The 20,659-nt window shown below is 23.4% G+C and overlaps 1 protein-coding gene across 4 annotated transcripts; it reads right to left on the bottom strand.

Annotated features, from left to right (window-relative positions):
- Positions 1-2,247: 2,247 nt before the first annotated feature.
- On the bottom strand, positions 2,248-20,569 carry LOC114122651 (high affinity copper uptake protein 1). 4 transcript variants are annotated; one of them, XM_027985378.2, is made up of 6 exons: positions 20,337-20,569; positions 6,967-7,110; positions 6,764-6,897; positions 6,614-6,703; positions 3,783-3,815; positions 2,248-2,824 (listed from the first exon to the last, which is right to left on the bottom strand). In XM_027985378.2, the coding sequence occupies exons 2-6, from the start codon at positions 7,099-7,101 to the stop codon at positions 2,623-2,625; spliced, it is 594 nt and encodes a 197-aa protein (XP_027841179.1). In that variant the 5' UTR covers positions 7,102-7,110; positions 20,337-20,569; the 3' UTR covers positions 2,248-2,622. The 4 variants fall into 4 exon arrangements, with proteins under 4 accessions (XP_027841179.1, XP_027841175.1, XP_050060416.1 ...); XM_027985374.2 differs by lacking the exon at positions 20,337-20,569 and adding an exon at positions 14,036-14,182; XM_050204459.1 differs by lacking the exon at positions 20,337-20,569 and adding an exon at positions 7,543-7,562.
- Positions 20,570-20,659: the final 90 nt, after the last annotated feature.

The raw sequence follows: 20,659 nt of genomic DNA on the forward strand, positions 1-20,659 counted from the left end.
AAAAAGAAAAAATGTATATATTTTTCATAGATAATAAATTGTATTGTAATTATTAATCAGAGATAAATTTCTCTTAAAGTCCATCCCACAGTTGGACAGGCAACATGTGTATATGGTAAACATTGGTCATTGGCAATATATGAATAAATAAATAGTGTATGTATACAAGTATTGTATCATGTATAAAATCTAAATAGTTGTGATCCTTTGAGATTTGACTTGAGTCAAGTTTACTGATAATCTACCAGTACAAACCAATGGCCAATACTGACCACGTACACCAGGTATGAAGTTGACTTGAAGTAAGATGTTAGAAATAATATCAACACCATTGCCTACCTTTAAACTTTCCCTTGGTTTATTGGCAATATATATTAAAATTTAAAGTCTTTAAAGTACAGTAAATAAAGGTATTAAGTAAAAGAAATTAGAAAATTATGTTTATTTAAAATGATAAGTAAATAACAATTAACATTCTATTTAGTATAATTTGTATATACAATTTTTTTTTTATAAATTTGGTATGAAACCACAAGTTTCAACAATAACGAAATGTAAAATATATAAAATTTAATAACAAATAGAATCTATACATCAGAGCAATAAGGTAAGTACCTATTATAATTTATTTTTTGACGAATGACCTAATAATTATAATTATATCATTATGGTTATTGTTAGCAAATTTATAAATTAAAGACAAACGGTAAATTTAACCAATTTTTAACAAAAGTTGACTTTGTTTTTTTAGTGTGCCTACCTAACTTTAAAACAAATAACCGTATATACTTCAATTTTTAAAGTTATTTTTCTATAAATATCAATATTAAATTATTTGCTGATTTTCCGCCAAAAAAAATTAATTCAAAGCTCCTCAAAAGTTGTTAATTTTCCAATTAAAAAATATCGAAAATGTTTAGTCACAATATTTTTTTATATGTGATTGTTTATAGATAAAATGTTGATAAAAATTGTGAGAAATAACAAATTTACATAACAACGTTTATTTTTATTTCTAAATTTAATAATAACTATTATTATACCTAGGTAGAAGTTTTTCAACCAAAATATAACAAAAAATTCTACAAGAAAGTGAAATTAATTTTTTGAGAGCATTAGGTAAGTTAAAATTTTTACATTTCGTTTTTCTATTCACCCATTAAAACAATAGATACTTCAATACTTGAAATTTCATCAAATGTTTATATTATTATTATTATTATTTTCATTACATAATAAAATTTTTAATTTTGAGCTGTTTATATGCATGAAAAATTTTCAACTGTTTTCAATTAGTGTTAATAAAAAATTATACGCTGAGTAGAAATGATTGAAAATTTAATACAAGAACTGAAATTTAACACATTTTGTGATCTTTATCCACAAATTTAATATACCCATAATAGTAACTCACTCGACACGTAAGTATAGCAGAGTGGTAGGTAGGTATTTACTTGCCTATATTTTTTAATGTGGTAAGCATTACTTTCATGAGCAATTAAGGTTAACATTTTAACGTAATAATATTTATTTGTACATATAATTTTATAGTTTAATTTGTAATCTAATGAGTAATGACTAATTGGGATTTGAAACTTTTTATCACAGAATAGAATAATGCTTTTACCACTACTTCCTTAGTCTTACATAGTAATCGTATACGTTATTATTTTATTGATATGGACATTTTATAAGTGAAAATGTGATAAATTATCTAATACTTATGCAAGTACCGGCAGTACCACGAGTGACACGAGTCCACGAAATGATTTACATATAATGTCACTTATAAGTTAAATACCTAGTTAAAATTTACCAACATAAGTAAAAAAGATATAATATAGTAATACATAAAATCTACTGAGTTTGATAATTTATAATAATTCAGGAATAAGTAAGTTGTATGTGACAATGGCACTGAATGCATACTTAAAAATTATTTAAAATTAGTGGTGGGTAGATACTGGGTTTATATAATTTTGAAAAACTTATATTTAGAACTAGGTACCTACTTAACATGAACATAATAATAAATTGATCATTAATGGCCAAATGGAAATAATAATTATGAGGGTATCTAGGTACAGATGAATGGTTAAAATATGTATTTGCACTACCTATTAAGAAATAGTTCGGCGCCACTGGTATATAATTAAATATTATGTAAATTTTAATTTTAATTAAACAATATATATTTATTAATTAGATAATAATAAAATAGGCGAATAGAGAAATAAAGTAACACAATTTATTAAAACATCAAGATTTAATCAAATCATAAAATACAAAAATTTATATAATAGTACATGATAAAAGTATACATTTGTATTTAATAAATTCAAATAAAGCATCTTGGAATTTTCGATAATATATTGTCACGAGGCCATATATAATCAAGAAAATCATCAAATGACAAAGTATAATTTATAAAATTGACCCAAAAATCAGGGTATCTATCTAATATATTGCGTAGTTTAACCAGTGAATAAAATGACCGATGAAAGCATTCCTAAGCTAGTATGCCATGTAAAATATATTTGTGGATTATAATATTGTATACACTTTATGATAGATAAGAATATAATTCATTTTTACATTCAAATAATACATGAAACAATTGTTTCAGTGACAATGTTCTGTGACATCAACAACAACTGATTTTTTCCATCCAAATAAGAAGTAACCCAAAGTTGCACCAAATAAAACAGCTAAGCATAACCAAACATTGTACGTCATAAAAATTAACATCAATAAATAACTGATAGATATTTGAAGTATGTGCAGGAATGTTTGAAGTAAATGTGTTATACTGAACATTGTGGGTCTGTAAAACAAAAAATATATAATCAATGAATAACTTCAGTATATTACTTTATTAAGTGATGACATAATATTTAAAAACATTAAAATTCAAAATATTCTAAGTTCTACACTAGCATGCAGGTTAAAAACGAAAACTAAATACTTCATAATTTATTTCTATTGCAAATGAAATTAAATAACTAAGTAACAGCTATGTAAGATAAGATACTAATGACATAAATTCCATTATATTAATATTGTTGAATTTATTCAAATATTAAAGTTTTGGAATTTTTAAGTACACTCAAGGATTGTATTTTCAATTATTTGTAATTTATTTATTTTTCGGTTAATTTTTACATACAAATATTATTATATATTGATACTTAAATATTAATTACTAAAATTATTAAATCATTGTCTACCATATTATATTTCAAGCCTATTTTGCATTGATGATAATAATTAATAACTGATTTAAGAAATAATTTAAAAACAATAACTCTCTTAAGGGGATTGCAAACGTCCGTTATTTCAATGAAAATATAACTGTACGTTTGCAATCCCCTTAATAATTGAATATTAATGAACAACAGTAAAAACATTAATATGTCAAAAATAAATTGCATTATTACAATAACAAAATCGTTCCATGGATTAAAATTAAATCAAAACATTTTTAAATTTTTAAATAAACGGTGTAAATTCTTTATTTTAATAAAATAAAATAAACATCTTGAACATTTACCTAATAATAAATACAATTATATTTTGATATATGTAAAGTATTTTTAAATATTTTTCTATAACACAAAAAGCAGGCATGCAATTTATTTATTAATTATCAAATCCAACTTTACTATAAAATAAACAGTTAATATTTGAAAAACAATTTAATTATACAAAAAACTACTAATAGTTTGAAAATAAAAAAATTTTTACATGCAGTTAAAAGATTAATTCAGTCTCGTTACACTTACAGGGGTTGTTTAAAAAGCACCTTCCCAACCATTCTGAAATAAAATTAGTATTTAAATAATTTATTTTTGGCTACAAATAATGTCAGACAGAATATTATAATATATTATATAAAAAAAAAAAAATATATATATTTTATCAATGGAGACAATTATATAGAATTAAAATGTCTCGATAACTATATTAGAACAACTTCAATATTTTGTTTCAATTATCTAGTGTGTAAGAATGATTTTGAAATAAAAATAATTTTTTGATTGGTGTTTAGAATTTAAAAATATAAAAATATACAAGAATTATCAAATAAAAAGTAAATTCTTAGTCTTATATTTTTAGCACTAACATAACAAGTAACAACTTTATTGAATGATAAATTGTGTATAAAACTGCAAGGTAAAACAAATTATTATCAAATATTGTGTATTGATATATAAATATATTTCAAATAAAATTAAAATTATTACTCATACAATCATACACATAATGAATAACATTTTGTATGTTGTAAAATTGTGATTGAATCATCTAAATCAACTTTATGATGCAAAATATTTCAAAATGTTTTTTTTAAACATAATTAAAACCTTCAAAATAAATAATCAATCTAATTGTTTGGCTTTAATCATAAAAGAAAAATCCAAGTTTTTTTCAAAACGGGTTTTCGATTAATATTGACAATTCTAAATGTAAGTTATAAGTTGAAGTTATCAAATTATAAAAGAACAATGTTCTTAGAATGCCATTAAAAAAAAAGTAATAAAGTAATAAACTTATAACCTGCAAATATTTTATTCAAGTTTTTTTGAAATAAATTTTAAAGGTATTAGAAGTTTTCCTAAAAAATATATTTGGTAATTTTGTCAATACCACTTGTATTTTATGAGCAGAAAATTTCAGTTGTTAAAATCAATAAATACAAATATTGATCATAGTTAAACAATGAACGCTTTAATGCCATTTTATAAATATCAACATTATATCAACATATGTCAAATATTTTTAAAACAACACATAATTTATTATGTATTTAATCTGGAATTAAATTCTGCTCATATTATTATTAAAAGATAAAATAATATTTAATACAATTATTATTATTATTTTGAAATTGGAAGTTGCAATTATCTTTAATTGTATATTTCTTCAATAAATGTTAGCAATCAAATTTGTATCATACAATTTGTTTTTGTTTAGCTCGTTAATGAAATATTATATTATAGTATACTAGTGTAGGTTAAGTTATAAGCTATTATTTTAATGTAAGCATATTGTTATATCAACGTATTATATAACTTTAAATACCCTTATACATAATGTACCTTTGATTTAGGGAACAAAAATGCATAATAGCCAATACTATAATTAATACATATCATAAGCGTGCGCACAGGGGTGCCGAGGGTGCCTGGGCACCCCCACTCTTCACCTAAAACAGCAAGGGTCTTAATCATTATTATTAAGTGTAAATTTTAAATTTTAAATCTTAAACAATTCAATTATCATTTATCGAGATTGTGTATATATATATATGTTGTTGTGTAATATTTATTACAATGAATAAAATAAAAAAAAATAATTTTTAATGCATTATATATATTTGTTGTACTTATAATAACTTTCAAAATTATTGTGGGCTCTAATTTTTAGTGTGCACCCCTGGAACCAAAAGTCTGCGCATGCCTATGATACATAATACATACATTTATATATATATATATATATTTAATGATTAATATTTTTTAGAAATATATGTTGTTCTAAAATATAATTCAAAAATAATAATTAATTTGATGTACAAAAACCAAGAAACAATTTTTCATTTATTTTATTTTAAAATTATGAAAATCAACACCATAAAGGTACAAATTGAAATAACTACCTTCACTAATAAATATTAATTAAAATTTTTCAATAATGGTTTTAGTTTGTTTTTGAAAGTTAAAATATGTTTTAGTTAAAATAAAATACTAAAAATATGATTGAAAATCATTAAAATTTATAAAACCACATAATTTTATATGCTTATATTGTATAAATATTAATCAATATGTATATGTCACGATCAATTATGTTAAACGGAAAATAAAGTTATTGACCAAATACATAGTTAATAAACCAGATATAACATGATGACCAAATACATGGATAATTATTGTTAAAGACCAAATATGCACGTGAAACTCAAATTCTATAATTTTAAAAATGATATAAGTATTTACACAACTTTTCAGCCCCACAACAGGCACAATGTTGCAACCAGTCTTGCAATGGCAGTGATGGTAGTCTTGAGAGTTATTTATCATCACATTTTTGTTCATATGGATATTTTTAATTCCTTCGTTAAAAGTTGTACAAACAGTTTGTATTTTAATAGCCATTTCAAATTGTTACATACAACAATACATTTACAATTTTTAGTTAGGTATGATATTTTCAAATGTAACCTCCGCCAATGATGGGCTACCATCATATAATATGTAGGTATGCCTTATCGCCCTTACCTGTTTCTGACAAAGTTTTATTAGTTTACCCCATTAATACCCCAAGTGATTAAGTAACTACCTTATCATTGCTCATTGGAAATCTATCTTAAAAATTATAATTAACTCTTCTAATTTTAAACAGTTATTAATGTCATTTATTAGAAAATAATAATAATTCCTACATTCATAGGTAAATAACGTTATTTTCAGATATATCATTATTTACAGTAACATATACATCAAACACTTTAAAAAATCAACTATTTTAAATATAACTGATTTACAAAAACATTATAAGTATTTAGTAATAACCTAACTATTTAAAAATGTATACAAATAAAAATACTTACTGTGAAACAGGATCATTAGGTCCTTTTTCTAAAGGAATTTGTACTGATCTATACTGTATAGCGTTGTAAGATTTCCAAAACAAATATTCTCTAAAATATAAAAAGGTATAATGAGCTTTATACTAATTTAGATTGACAAGTAATATTTACCTGAAATATTTTAATCCCTCATATAATGTTGCCATTAAAAAAATTCCAATCATTGAATATACTAAGCCACTGGTTGTAGAAAATGTCCACCAATCAAATAATACAGTTTCACTAGTACCAAAATGGAATGACATCTAAAAAAAAATATCAGATAAATTGTCTAAAACGAAAGATTATTACTTAGATCATCTCATGTAACTTACAGACATCATATGATGCATCATATGTTGCCCACTGCTTGTTGGTACATCAGTATCGTTACAGCAGGAATCACCACTTTCAGTAGTATAATGATCATGACTTTCCATTGCATGATGATTGTGATGTTCGTGACTCATATTGTACAACTAAAATTAAAAAAAATATACTAAATAAATTGTGTTACTTTATAATATGTAGCTATTGTGTATAGTAAAATATTAAAAAGCGTGAATGAGTGTTAACATGAGTTAATTGTTGTCTTATAAATAAAGCAAATATTAAAAATATTATTTGAGACTTGAATGCATACATATAAGTATTTATTAACCAAATAAATAATTATCAGTCTTAATTGATTAGATAAAATAAAGTTTTGAATTATTTCAGAACTTGTAAAATATAATAAAATTAAAATAAACGGTTGGGTATTGTAATTTTAAAATACTATTATATTTGTTATAAATATACATTATTACATTTTTTATTATAAAATAAAAATATATAAATAATTATAAAAACTATTACAGTTAAAATAATAATAATTAATACTAAAATAATTTTATGATTTATAACTATACTTGTGTTTTTATTTTTATCTGAATTGACTATATTCTAGGAATTGCATAACAGGAAACCACACTTTACTATTAACCACAAACTTTAAATTTAATACTATTTCAATGAGTATAATTAATACACATTGATATATAAATAATGACGTGTTATTAGTGTCAATACTATTTTTTTTTTTTTTTACAATATTTTTATATATTAATGAAAAAGTTGACATTTTAAAGTAATACCTACAAATGATTATCAGTGAATTTTTATAATTTTAATTCTTTACACTGAATTTTTGAAAAATTATCTTAGCAACTATTTGATCTCTTATATAAACACTCAACTATAAAATATGATTAGTAAAAAAAAAAAAACAGGCGTATTTAAAGTTAAGATAATAATTATAATGAAGTACAGTTTTAAATGCTCTCATAAAACCATGGTGAATTATTTAATATTTTAAAATAAAACATAGGTTCAATATATGTGTTTTATATTTTCCAAAAATTATTCTACTTTCAAAAGTAAAATTAAAACTATAGTCTATAACATAATGAAAATCAAAAATTATACTTTATTACATATCAGAGTATTATTATAAGTAATTAAAATTATAAAAAACATAATTTATGTCTATATATATTATAAATTACCCCTAATTAATTTAAATACAGTAAGTTCTTGTTACAACGAGTACCAATACAACGAAAAATCCCGTTATAACGAAAGTTATAGAGATCCCCTACCGAAAAGCTACATACAAAAGCTATTTCGTTACAACAACATTTTCGTTATAACGAAAAAAAATTCGATCCCTTGGAGTTTGTTGTAACGAGAACTTACTGTAATAATTACAGAATGTTAAATTGTATACCTTGTGAACATCAATAATATTTTAAAATGAGTATGTTATACCTTTATACATGTATATGAAATGTATAAATATATATTGTATAAAAAAACAGATAGTTTAAAATTTTGACCATTGAAGTTAAAATTATTTAACAATATATTGTATAGGTATACACATCACTTAATTCCAAAATATCTCTTAATTAATATTCTCATCAGGGACAGGAGAAGATAAAACTCTATGGGAGCCAAGTCAATACACTGAAGTTAAAAAAATATCTTATTACAATACATCAGGGGTGGCCAACGAGAAGAGATTCGCGAGTAGCCACCAAATATATTAATAAATATGGAAAAGACATAGTGTAAAAAAAAAAAGTCATATTATTATATAATACATAAATTTGTATTTAAAATTTTTTTTTGTAAAAATATTCCGATAAGATGCGAGCCACAAAAGTCTATGAAGTGATCTGCACTACGGTTTGGCCACCCCTGCAATATATTTACAATAATACACAATAATATTTAATATTATAAATCCCCATTAAAGACTTGCTTCTCAGTTTTTTTTTAGTTTGAATATCTATAAAAATAAAACAAAAATAAACGATTTATAGATTTAATTTGCTAAAAGATAGAGAAAGATCAAAGCACTTTTTTTACTATATAATATGTATAAACGAATTCACAAAACAACATCAATCTAAATTTAATGCATTATCATTGTTCTACTCAAAATCTAAAATTTAAAATTAATTTGGCACTATTTGGTATATTTTTTACTGTAAAATAAAAACATTGAATCGTGTATGTTTTTAAAACTATGAAAAAACAATTATCAGTGAGATTGCTATAGTTATGTATAATTAAATTATTAATCTTCGTTTAATACACAATCTTACAAAATATCATTTCATGAAAAAAAAAATATATATATAACCTGATCTTTTGAGTTTATTTTTATTTTTAATAGTAATTATATTCATAGTTTGCTTTATGCAATCTAGGGACTGTAAAGGGTTTGCCATCTGATGTGTTATGTTTCAAAATTAAGCTTTGCCTAACTCTTAGGTTTCTTGGTAAGTGATAGATCATGGTTAGTAAATTAAAACGTAATTATAATTGCCAAGTAAAATATAAGAAGAGTCACATGACACAGCAGGCGATCTTTAGCTGCTTTGAACCCGGTTTTTTGGCACTAAATTACAACATAACATTAATTTAATGTTTGATATTGTTTGGTTGACATGGAAACTGTAATGGTCAGAAAAAAAGTATCCAACTCAAAAACATGTAAGAAAATATTCAAACATAACATTCAATCATAACAAAAAAATATTTAGTGATTTTATGCTTTAATCAACTACAATTTTTGCCACTACTATAAAATTATAATTTTAATTGTCCAACAAAAAAACTAGTAAACTATCTATGTATATCTATAGTGGAATCTAAAAATTAATACCATGAAATCTGTCAATAAGTAGTCAGTTAATGTGCTGTGATTTAATAAATAAAACATAAAAAACCTTTTAGAGGTTTTAAGTATAAGTGGCACAAATACCGTAAATAAATATTAAATATGTATATACATATGTTATTTTTTCAATTTAAATATAAGTAACCTGTGTAATAAGCAAATTATGCATAACAAAATAAAATATACCCAAGCTAAGTGTTTATTGACATAAATAATATAGTACTTGAATCAGAAGATTATTAGAAGTGTGTTTTAATATAAGATTTCATTGAAGCTATTTATCTAGGATCATATTTACTTGAGATGTCTCTATGTATTTAAGACGATACAAAACAATATATATATCTACTTTAACATTATTTTAAATTCATATTAAAATAAATTAATATTTAAAAGATCTTAGCATCCATCTAATTTGTAAAACAAATTTGAAAAGAATCGTCTCTCAAAATGTCATCTAAAAGCGGGCCATTCCTAAGATAAACAACAAAACATATTAATTTATTATTTAAAAAATATATATATTATTACAGTTAATGGAAATAAAAAATTAAATTACAACAATCAGAAAACTTGCTATGTAACTTTAGTATAAAGGTTATTACTTATTAGCTTAAAAGGATATAATATCTTTGAGTAAGTGTAATGAATGAATGTGTTAAATTTGAATTTAATAATGAATCATTTAATAGTGTAAATAGAAAAACTATTTTTAATCAAAAGACGTGATAGTTCTACATCCAAGTTAATTTATGTTTTATTATTAGTTATTACGTATGAATTTATTTTTTAATTCAGTAGGTTGTTCTGTTTTGTACTATATAAAATATATTATTATTATTAGTTATCTTTTATCACCCAACTCATAATTCAATACTGACATACCATAGAATGATGTGAGTTGAATTGTTCAATGTTTGTGATAAAAATAACTAAGTATTCTAAAAATGTTATATTGTATAGAAAGTCAGTGACGTAATTTCATACAGGGATATGACTATATAAGTGTCATATGGATACCTCCCTCCCCTAATGAGCATTTTTTTATAACTGGCATACACTCCATAATATATTATTAAAATAATAATATTTGGAAACAAGTATAATATCATAATTTAGTGATAAAATTATAAAAAAAAAAATAATTCTTATGTTAGCTGTTAGATTATTTAGTTATTAATAAAATATAAGTACCTAACTAATAAGATATATAATATGACATCATAACTCTCAATATAATTAATTATAAGCTATTTTTGATAAAAATATAAAATAAAATAATATCATTGAATTAGTATAGGTCTATTCTATAATCAATGATAATACGTAGTATTTTTATGTTTTAAATAATAATAAATAAACTATTATTATATATTTATATACCATATATACTATATAGGTACCTTTATAGATTATAGAAGTAAATTACAAAATAATAACTCATTATTATTATTATTATTATTAGTCATTTACACCTATAATCTTAAATTTGTATTTAATCATGTATTCGCAGTAAGAGTTATTACATAATTTTATTAACATAAAATTATGTTAATACTTAATATTTTGTAAATATGAGTGCAAAGGTACTTACAATTATGCCCAAGTACACTAGATAAATGCATGCAATAGTCACATTGAAAAATACTTTATACGAAACATAATTTGGGATAATATTCAGTATTCTTATACAAACATGAAAAATGATAAATTACTCAACAAAAAAATCATTGGTTTTATACTTTTGGCCCCCAAATTACTATAACTAGATAAAATTTGATAAATAACAATAACCCAATAACTATAACATTAAATGTTGAATATTTAAATATCTTTTCTACTCAAAAATTTTTTGTTAGATACAACTAACCTAACCCACTTATAAAAACAGGCATTGAATGTAGTTTTGAAAAAAAAACAAACAAAATATTTAAGTACAAGGTTACTTATATTCATTATCATGTTAAAAAATATAGGTATTCGAAATATTTAAATATACCATACATTTATCATTATAATTTTTATAAGCACTCCAAAAAACTGAAATTTTTTCAGATTTACCATTAAGGGAGCACACGACACAAGAATAACTACATACACATTAATTTACCGACCTAAACATTTTGTTTTTAACGTTTAATTTATATTATATAATGGTAGTTTTTGTGTGCTAAAGACGAAGAAGTATCAGAAATTCAATACAGCAAATATTTTTTAAATATTAAAAATACGAAAAGAGATGTCTTCGTTAAACATGAATCATTAAGGTCGATCATTCATTAAGGTGCGGCATTATATATAACATCGTATACAATTTTAAATCACAAGATTTTAAATATTTTCGGAAAACTAAACACTAAACTACAATTTCATTAACATCTTCGGTGTAGAAAAACGCATCATATACAAACAAAAATTCGAAAATATACTTTGAAGATATAAGTAAATTATTGTGTATAGCGAGCAACTACATGTACAAGATAGGCAATTTCCCATAACTCATTAAATAATATGAGTAGAAAACTAAAAAAGTTAAACCTAAACTATTGTTCTTAGAAATGAATATTATTTTAAATAAAAAAACATATGTTTTTGTATTTTGTGCTCTTGTGAAAACCTATATTTTATGAAGTTTATTTGTCATCATTACCTACTAGAAATAGAGTCATATACATAAAAATATGCTAGATATTTCAACATAAAACGCAATAGCAAAATATAATGTTATTTACGTCAAATTACCCATAGTGAAAGCAACAGAAATCACGTTGATTAAAGTGTGGACAAAGAGAGTGTTGTAACAGAGCACTTGGGAAATCGACATGAACTAGTATATTATAATTAATAATATCTAGCATTCTACATTTTAAATACCTAGTCAAAGTATTTTTTAATCATTATTAATACTATAATTTTGTTTACTGTATAAATAGCTTACAATTGGTTTAAATATTTTGAAAATGTAATTGTGTAATATAAAATGATAATTTAAGTAAAAGTGGATCGCGAACGTTTCAATATAAAAATATTATCCGACTTTACACTAGATTTTTAAGCCTTATTAATAAAATTAAAAAGGGGAAAAGTAGGTAGGTAACCAATATGTTGTACAGTAGGAGTCGAGTGTACTTCATCATTGAGTAGGTCACTGAATTAAATTGAATATGTTAAATTTAAATTTAATAGAAGTAATAACTGCATACACGAAAAATGATAATAAAAAGAGGCAGTCTATATCAGCTTATTACCATATAAATATATTGTTATGAATTATTATACTAATTTATTTTCCTATTGGCTATTATCCATGGGCGCCCATTGGGAGGGGCAAGATAGGGCACTTACCCCCCTCCTCTGGAAAAAAATATTTAAAACTTGTAGCTCAATAAATATTTTATTTTACCATAATATTATTATTATCTTTATTACCTTACATTTGAGAATTTTTTTATTTTGACTCCCCCAAATAGTTACTTATGGGTGCCCGTGTTGATATAAACTATAAATCTTTTAAACATACTCGTACATTCTATTATTTATATTTTATATAGCATAATAAAATTATGATGTCATATGAAATACGTAAAACTTCACGATTAGAGAACACAGTTCAAAGAAAATATTATTAATGTGTAATTAACTAAGACAATTTAATAATTATATCTATTTAATTAGTGTAGAAAACAGCTATTATTGTAACTACAATAAAATACGCCTAACTAGAAATATTAGTGAAGGTAATTATCAATTAGGTTAATGTAGCTAAGGACATACAGAACATAGAAAATGGATTTTGCAATTCAAATGTTATGAAATTCATTTTTTATTATTAGAAATATTTGTTTTTTTGAATTTATTTTTGTAAAATTCGATTTAAAGATTGGTATTATCATTATTCATTCTGCATTCAAGATTTTAGATTCAGAGTAACAGGGTGGAGCGATGAAGTTGTTGGTAAATATGAATGCGTTTTATTGTGTCTGAACACGTTTAAATTGTAGAAAATTAAAACATCGATAATAAACAGTTTCTGAAGCCAACTAAATCTAGCTGATACAATAATGAGCGATAAAGCCATGAAGGCGGGTCAAAAGTAAAATATACCCAGTATTTTTAAAAATAATCTGAAACAACCAAAATAAAATTATAGAAAAATAGGAATTTTAACAACAAACCGATTTTGACGAAACTTTTATTTGTTTTAATTTCCATATTACAACACACGATTGAATGTACCAGAACAGCGACCAAAATGTGTCCAACACTGCAAACTCAACACTCGAGCACCCTTTACCAATTTTATACATCTATAACATTTGCGTCGGTAAACATCGGTCACTATCGTGAGTACCTATACACGTAAAACGGGTGAGTCCTCTAATGTACCATATTATTGACATCTTTGGGTCTAAGGGCCGCGAGCAGTTACGCACAACTAATAATTTCATCATAAAATATTATCATCTATATAATCTTTTTAAACATGAAAATTTAATGTAAAATTCTTCATACGTTATTATAAATAAAATTTAAAAAAAACGAATGCTAATTATATTGGGCAGTAATAGTATTTAAAAAATACTATTCATAAAGATGCAATTTTTTTACCACAACATGTCATATATTATTTAGGTACTTGATTAAAAAAAAATCTTAAAATATTTAAATTAATTTTTAGCTATTTATATTAAAAATAAGTTTATATCGTTAAATGATATGATTGACTTTAAAAATAATAACTGTTATTAAATAATTAGGTACCTATATTATCTGTTTTTTGCAAATATTAGTTTGACTTGATCTTACTAGTATGCGATATCAATATAAATTTATAATGTAATACTCGTATTCTTAGAAATATAAGCTGACGGCAGAGACGTATCTAAGATTTTGTTTTGAGGGAGGTTGTAATTTTTTAACGTTATAGTATAAAATTTACAATTGGATAGCCTTTCATTTTCATTTCATTTTAGTCAAATATTGATAAACAAAATTATATTTCACTGTGACCGTGACTGTGAAATATAATATAATATGTTTAAATTTTATAAAAAAATAAGAAAGTCCATTTGGGGGTGGTTGAACCCTCAAAATCACACCCTGAGTACGCTATCTGCAGCTGACAGAAATATCTACGATCAGAGTTGTTATCCGTATGCAGAAATTTACCATTAAATATAATACATTTATACAATTATCTGCTCAACAGCTAGGTAAATTTGATACCTACAATACAGCAGAGTCAGTTACCAGATATATTTTCATTGTACTAATAACAATTTACTTTATATAAGAGGATATCGGCGCATTATTTGTTTTTTCTCTCGGACCCACGCTTTCACCTAAAATCGTTTTTTATGACTTTTAAGTTTTAACTTTTAAGTAATCTTAGACCTATTACTAAAATTATAGAGGATAATATTTTTGAGGGTAAGACGTATCGGTTTTATTTGAATTGCTTATTGATTTTATATTCGGTTTAAAAGAAAAATTAATTTAATTTAAATGATGTTTAAATTATTTTGAAACAATATTTAGTTATAGGTACCCTCAAAAAAAAATTTTCTATCGTTTTTTTTAATGGATGATTTAATTCTAAAATTACTAAAACATCAAAAAAACGATTTTAGGTGAAAGTGTTTTGTTTATTTTGCGCATGGGCAAGAGAGAGAAAACTAACAGTGAGCTAACATCTTCTTAGAAATTAATTTTTCGATTATTCAAACTATCGAACATTAGTATTCATTTGATTTCAATAATTAATAAACCATAATTAACATACATTAAATGTAAATGAGTTTAATTGATGTACAATTAAACCAATGAAATATGAACTATTAAGAAAAGTTTATTAAACTATAAAGTTATAAAGATTACACAAAAAATGTGTATTCCTTTAAATATCTAATTTAGGCCAAAGTTGAACTAAAAAAGCGGGCAAGTGAGTACCGCTTTGCTGTACATTAGGTGCCGTATGGATCATTATTATATATTATAGGAGTGTTAAATTTGAATCCAATGATAGTTATCATTGTATACGAAAAACGATTCTGAACGAAGATGATTTGTCAGCCTAGGATATAATTTCTAGTGGTTGGTGAAAAAGGTGGTTTATGTTTTAATGGCCTGAATACAACAAAATTTAAGTTCTTTTAAAATAATTGTAAGCTAAACTTATGAAAAACCTTGTATTAAATTTTCAACTCTTAGCTACTTATACAAAAATTTTTATGAAATATACCTACAAAATAATTTGCAAGTATTCATAGTTTTGACGAATTTTAGTCAATATTTGAACTTCAAATGCTAATAAAAAAAAATTGTGCCTATGTATTCTTATAATTTATTAATCACTATAATAATAACTTATGAGGAACTTTGCATTAAATTTTCAAGTATTTTGATAGGGCCAAAAAGATTTTATCGACACTTCAAAAATATTTTTTCAGAAAAATTGAAAATTTCAGTTGTCTATAAATAGCTCAAAAAAAGTCAAAATATTTTGAAATTTAAATCACGTAAAGAAAACACGAATCTTAATAACTGGTAAAATTTTCAAGTATCTACGACTTATACTTTTTGAATAATAACAAATATCAAAAATCGTTTGAGGCTAAACTGTTATTTAACGCGGTTTTGTAAAAATTTAAATTTCAAACACTCATAAAAATTTTTTGTCTGAATCCGGTAAAGTTTTTTTTACAGATATTTGAAGAAAAATTTATGGAGAACCTTGTACCAAATTTTCAAAACTTAATTATAAAAGAAAAAAATTATATGATTTTTCAACTTTAAAATTACTTGCAAATTTTCGCGTTTTCGACAGATTTCGTAAAAATTTGAACTAAAAACGCTTATAAAAAAAAATTGTGACTAACGATTTTTAATTTTTTTTTAGCTACATTAAAAACAACTCATAAGGAACCTTGTATTAAATTTTCAAAACTTTTTGGTCATCCAAAATTTTTTTATCGACACTTTAAAAAAAATTTCTCAAAAAAATCGAAAATTTCAGTGGTCTATAAATAACTCAAAAAAGTCAAAATTTTTTGAAAATTTAACTATTTACGGATACCACTGACATTAACATTTGGTGAAAATTTCAAGTATTTTCAGTGATTAGTTTTTGAATTACAACCATAAAAAAAAATCGATTTGGTCGAAAACTGGTTTTGCGTAAAAATTGCAGTTTTTCCGTCATTTTTTTTTTATTATTCTCGATTTTTTTGAAAACTGTTGGAAAATGTTATCTTTATAATGCACCAAGGATATTCACTTTTACATCGGAAACCACCCCCATTGTTTGAAATTGGAGCATTATTTCGACTAGTTATGCTGTACACAGACACAAAAAAAAAAAAAAACACACATCATTGTAAAATCAATACATTCTTCACTTCGTTCAGAATCTAAAATACAACAAATTGTACTTATAAACATTTTTGAATTTTTTGATTACAGTATAAGCTACGTATTAATCAGTAATATTTTATTAATTTTCCAAGCCTTAACGAACATTTTATTTTTATGAATTTGATCAAAATATAAGCTTCTTGTACTTTTAACCTTATTTTTTTCCAATTTCTATGAAAAATACTAGGAATTTTTTAATTTTGGTGAAAAGTTTTTTCTAAAATTTTCTAAAATTTTTTACTTTTGGTATCCTTAACTATCGATATTGGATAGTGAAGAAGTCGAAGACCAGCAAATAGAACCCTATACCATCACAAGTAAAGAAAAATAATGTAAATATATTGAAACCAATGAGGTATGGGAGATTTATTTAAACCATTCTATTATTTATTACATAGAATAGAGAACGATGTTTTAAATAATAATAAAAATAAAAAACAATTAACTTTAGATCAATTCTTTAAAAATAATATGTAGGTATGTATATTTTTTGATTTCTTTAATGTAAACTACTAAATTAACTTTTAAATATTTGAAATCACACATTTGAAATTTTGAAAAAATCATCAATTAAATAGTTTATTTATAATATTACAAGAATATAAACATACTTCAAATAGGTACATAATTTTTAAAAAAAAACCCACTTATATGGCTGTATATCCTATAAATTGATGACGTTGCTAAAATATTAAATGTTTCCATGCCCATGTTTAAAATTGCACAAATAAAAATACATATTTAAGATATATTTTAGATGCAATAAACAATAATCGACTATTTTTAAGTTAATTTGACTTTAAAACAAGTTTCAAAAAAAAAAAGAAAAAATCAATTGAAAATGAATGAGAAGATAGAACACAATCATATTTTTAACATGAGCCTACCTCGAAAAAAAAAATATATATATAATGAATTGATTCAGAATCTAAATCCATCACTCTTGTTAAATAAATAATTTTAATGTATTTTGCTTCTACAAGTTCTTATATAAGTAATCAAAATTACATTTTCATTTAATAAATATTATAAAAAGTAAGTCATTTTTTGTAATATGCTTTTGTTGTAAAAAGTTCCATCATCTTCATTGAATTTATTTTTAGAGTTAAGATTGAGTGTATTACAACAATAATAAAATCTTACGGATGCAAGTTGCATAGGTATTTAAGAAAATAATATTTATAAAATGTACCTATCTAATAGCATATAGATCAATAAATAAATATTTCGAAATATTTTTTCATTTTTGTGGTCAATATAATTTTTGAGTATTTAAAATATTTACAATTAGAAATACTTATTAATAATAATAAAGTAAATTAATCATATAAATCACTTTATGTGTTAAATAATAATCTTGAGATAAGAATGATAAGACAGATAGATAAATATACAACTTTTTAACAACTTCTACTTAAAAAACACATATTATTTCAATTCCTAACCTTGCTACCCACAGAATCAAAATTCTAATAACTTAATAGGTACTCATTAAATGTTCAATCCTTAGGTTTTAAAATTAAATATTTTATGAATTATTTATGAGTCATTTTATAACTAATTAAACTAGTTACTAGTCCTTTATAGCAAATAAAAACATTTTTTTTTTTCGTAAGGTTAGGTTTATGAGCCTAAAATACAAAATTTAAAAGATATTTTGAGATCCATATACTTGGGTAATATATTTCAAATTTCAGAATTCTGAATATAATAAACTTGGCAGGCTTATATAGCTGTAAACTGCTTATATACAAATAAACATTGCCTTATAATTAATATAGATAATTATTTCATGCCTAGTAAATGATAATATGAATACCTATTTATTTTAAACTCAGTTTTTAGAGATATACATTTTTAAGTTTAATACAAACAAAATTGATTTTGTTGAAAATTTGGTTTGCGTAGAAATTCCAAGTTTCCATAAATTGTTTTATTGTTTTTTTCCCAATTTATTATACTAAAAAATATTGGAAAATTTTTACTTTTGACTCCCAGAATACCAACTAATAATTAAATTTTTTACAAGTAACCACCCTAAAAATAAAAGTTTGAACATTTATTTTTATTATAGTGTTGAAAAAATATCTTTTAAATTATTTTTTTGACATCACCCAAAAATTAACAAAATAATTGGGATTATATAATATTGTGACCATCTGATTAAATAGTTAATTGGTGATATATTGATATATTTTGTGGCACCTAGTAGATAAGGTAAAGATGATTTTTTATCTATTTTTATATTTTTCAACTAAATTCTTTAGAGGTAGGTGGATTCTCAGAAATATCTTCAACATCACATATTATTTAGTAAAAAGGCATCACTGACAGTCACAAAAAAACCAAATGCATTTCACTATTCTCAGAGTCTAATATTGTTACTTACCATTAGATATTGTTTTTTCTTTTATAAATTAACTAGGTATAACAATTCATAATAATAATATAGGTAATATACTTAATTATATGCAAAATAGTATGCTAAATCTATTTATGATTATTAATTATAATATAAATAAATAAAAAATTAGGTCAAGATCTATCAATAAATTACAAAAAAATCACCTTATGGTTAGCTAATTAATTAGACACACCCTTGAGTGTTTTATTTTTAATTCACTATAATAAATTTGTGTATCTAAAATATAATAAAATTATGTATAAATAAATATAAATAAAATGTAGTATAAATGTATATAACCAAACTTTTATTTCACAGTAGGTATCCTACATATCCATGTTTTTAAATTATTTCATCAATCATATTACTTATTGGCATTAGTCTTTCTTCCAGTATTAATATTATTTATACAAGTATAAATAAATACCTTTGACTTAAATTTACATTTAATACAATTAAGAATTTTAAATATATAATATAATCTATACATTTAAACCAATAATTGTGCTTATTGTATTATTATTTAGTTTTATCATTAAATTACAATCAATGAAAAATAAGATAATTTTAAGTTCAACTATAAAATAAAATACACATAAGCCACACAGATAAGACAATGTATTTAATGTTATTAATAAATATTAAAAAATATATCTTACCTAACAAGTAAAATCTGTAGAATCAGTGTTGATTGATAAACTATACTTTTACCAGAGTCTAAATAGTGAACTGTAGACAAATGAAAGTCAATATGCAACTATGAAAATAACCTTCAATGAGAAGATATGTTTCTGGCCCTCATTCTTCGACACGGCAGCTGCAGTGCAAATCGCTAAATCGAAATTAGATAGGATAGGATACGTTTTGTCCACGACTTTCTAATATTTTTCCTTCGACAACTACAGATAACCCTTATCAGTTTCCGTGAATAAAATGGAATCAAAAGTTTGATAACAAGAATGGAACAAATGTTTAGTAGAAC

The sequence above is a fragment of the Aphis gossypii genome, chromosome 3, assembly GCF_020184175.1.
Source record: "Aphis gossypii isolate Hap1 chromosome 3, ASM2018417v2, whole genome shotgun sequence".
Classification (NCBI taxonomy): domain Eukaryota; kingdom Metazoa; phylum Arthropoda; class Insecta; order Hemiptera; family Aphididae; genus Aphis; species Aphis gossypii.

Bases quoted from the DNA above. Each gene is read 5' to 3' on its own strand.
- LOC114122651 (XM_027985374.2), bottom strand. From the start codon at position 14,167: ATGTATAAAATTGGTAAAGGGTGCTCGAGTGTTGAGTTTGCAGTGTTG. The intron at 7,111-14,035 runs GTTTGTTGTTAA...TTTTAATTTTAG, and splicing joins TAAAAGTTTCGTCAAAATCG to TTGTACAATATGAGTCACGA. The intron at 3,816-6,613 runs GTAAGTATTTTT...ATTTTATTTCAG, and splicing joins CCTAATGATCCTGTTTCACA to AATGGTTGGGAAGGTGCTTT.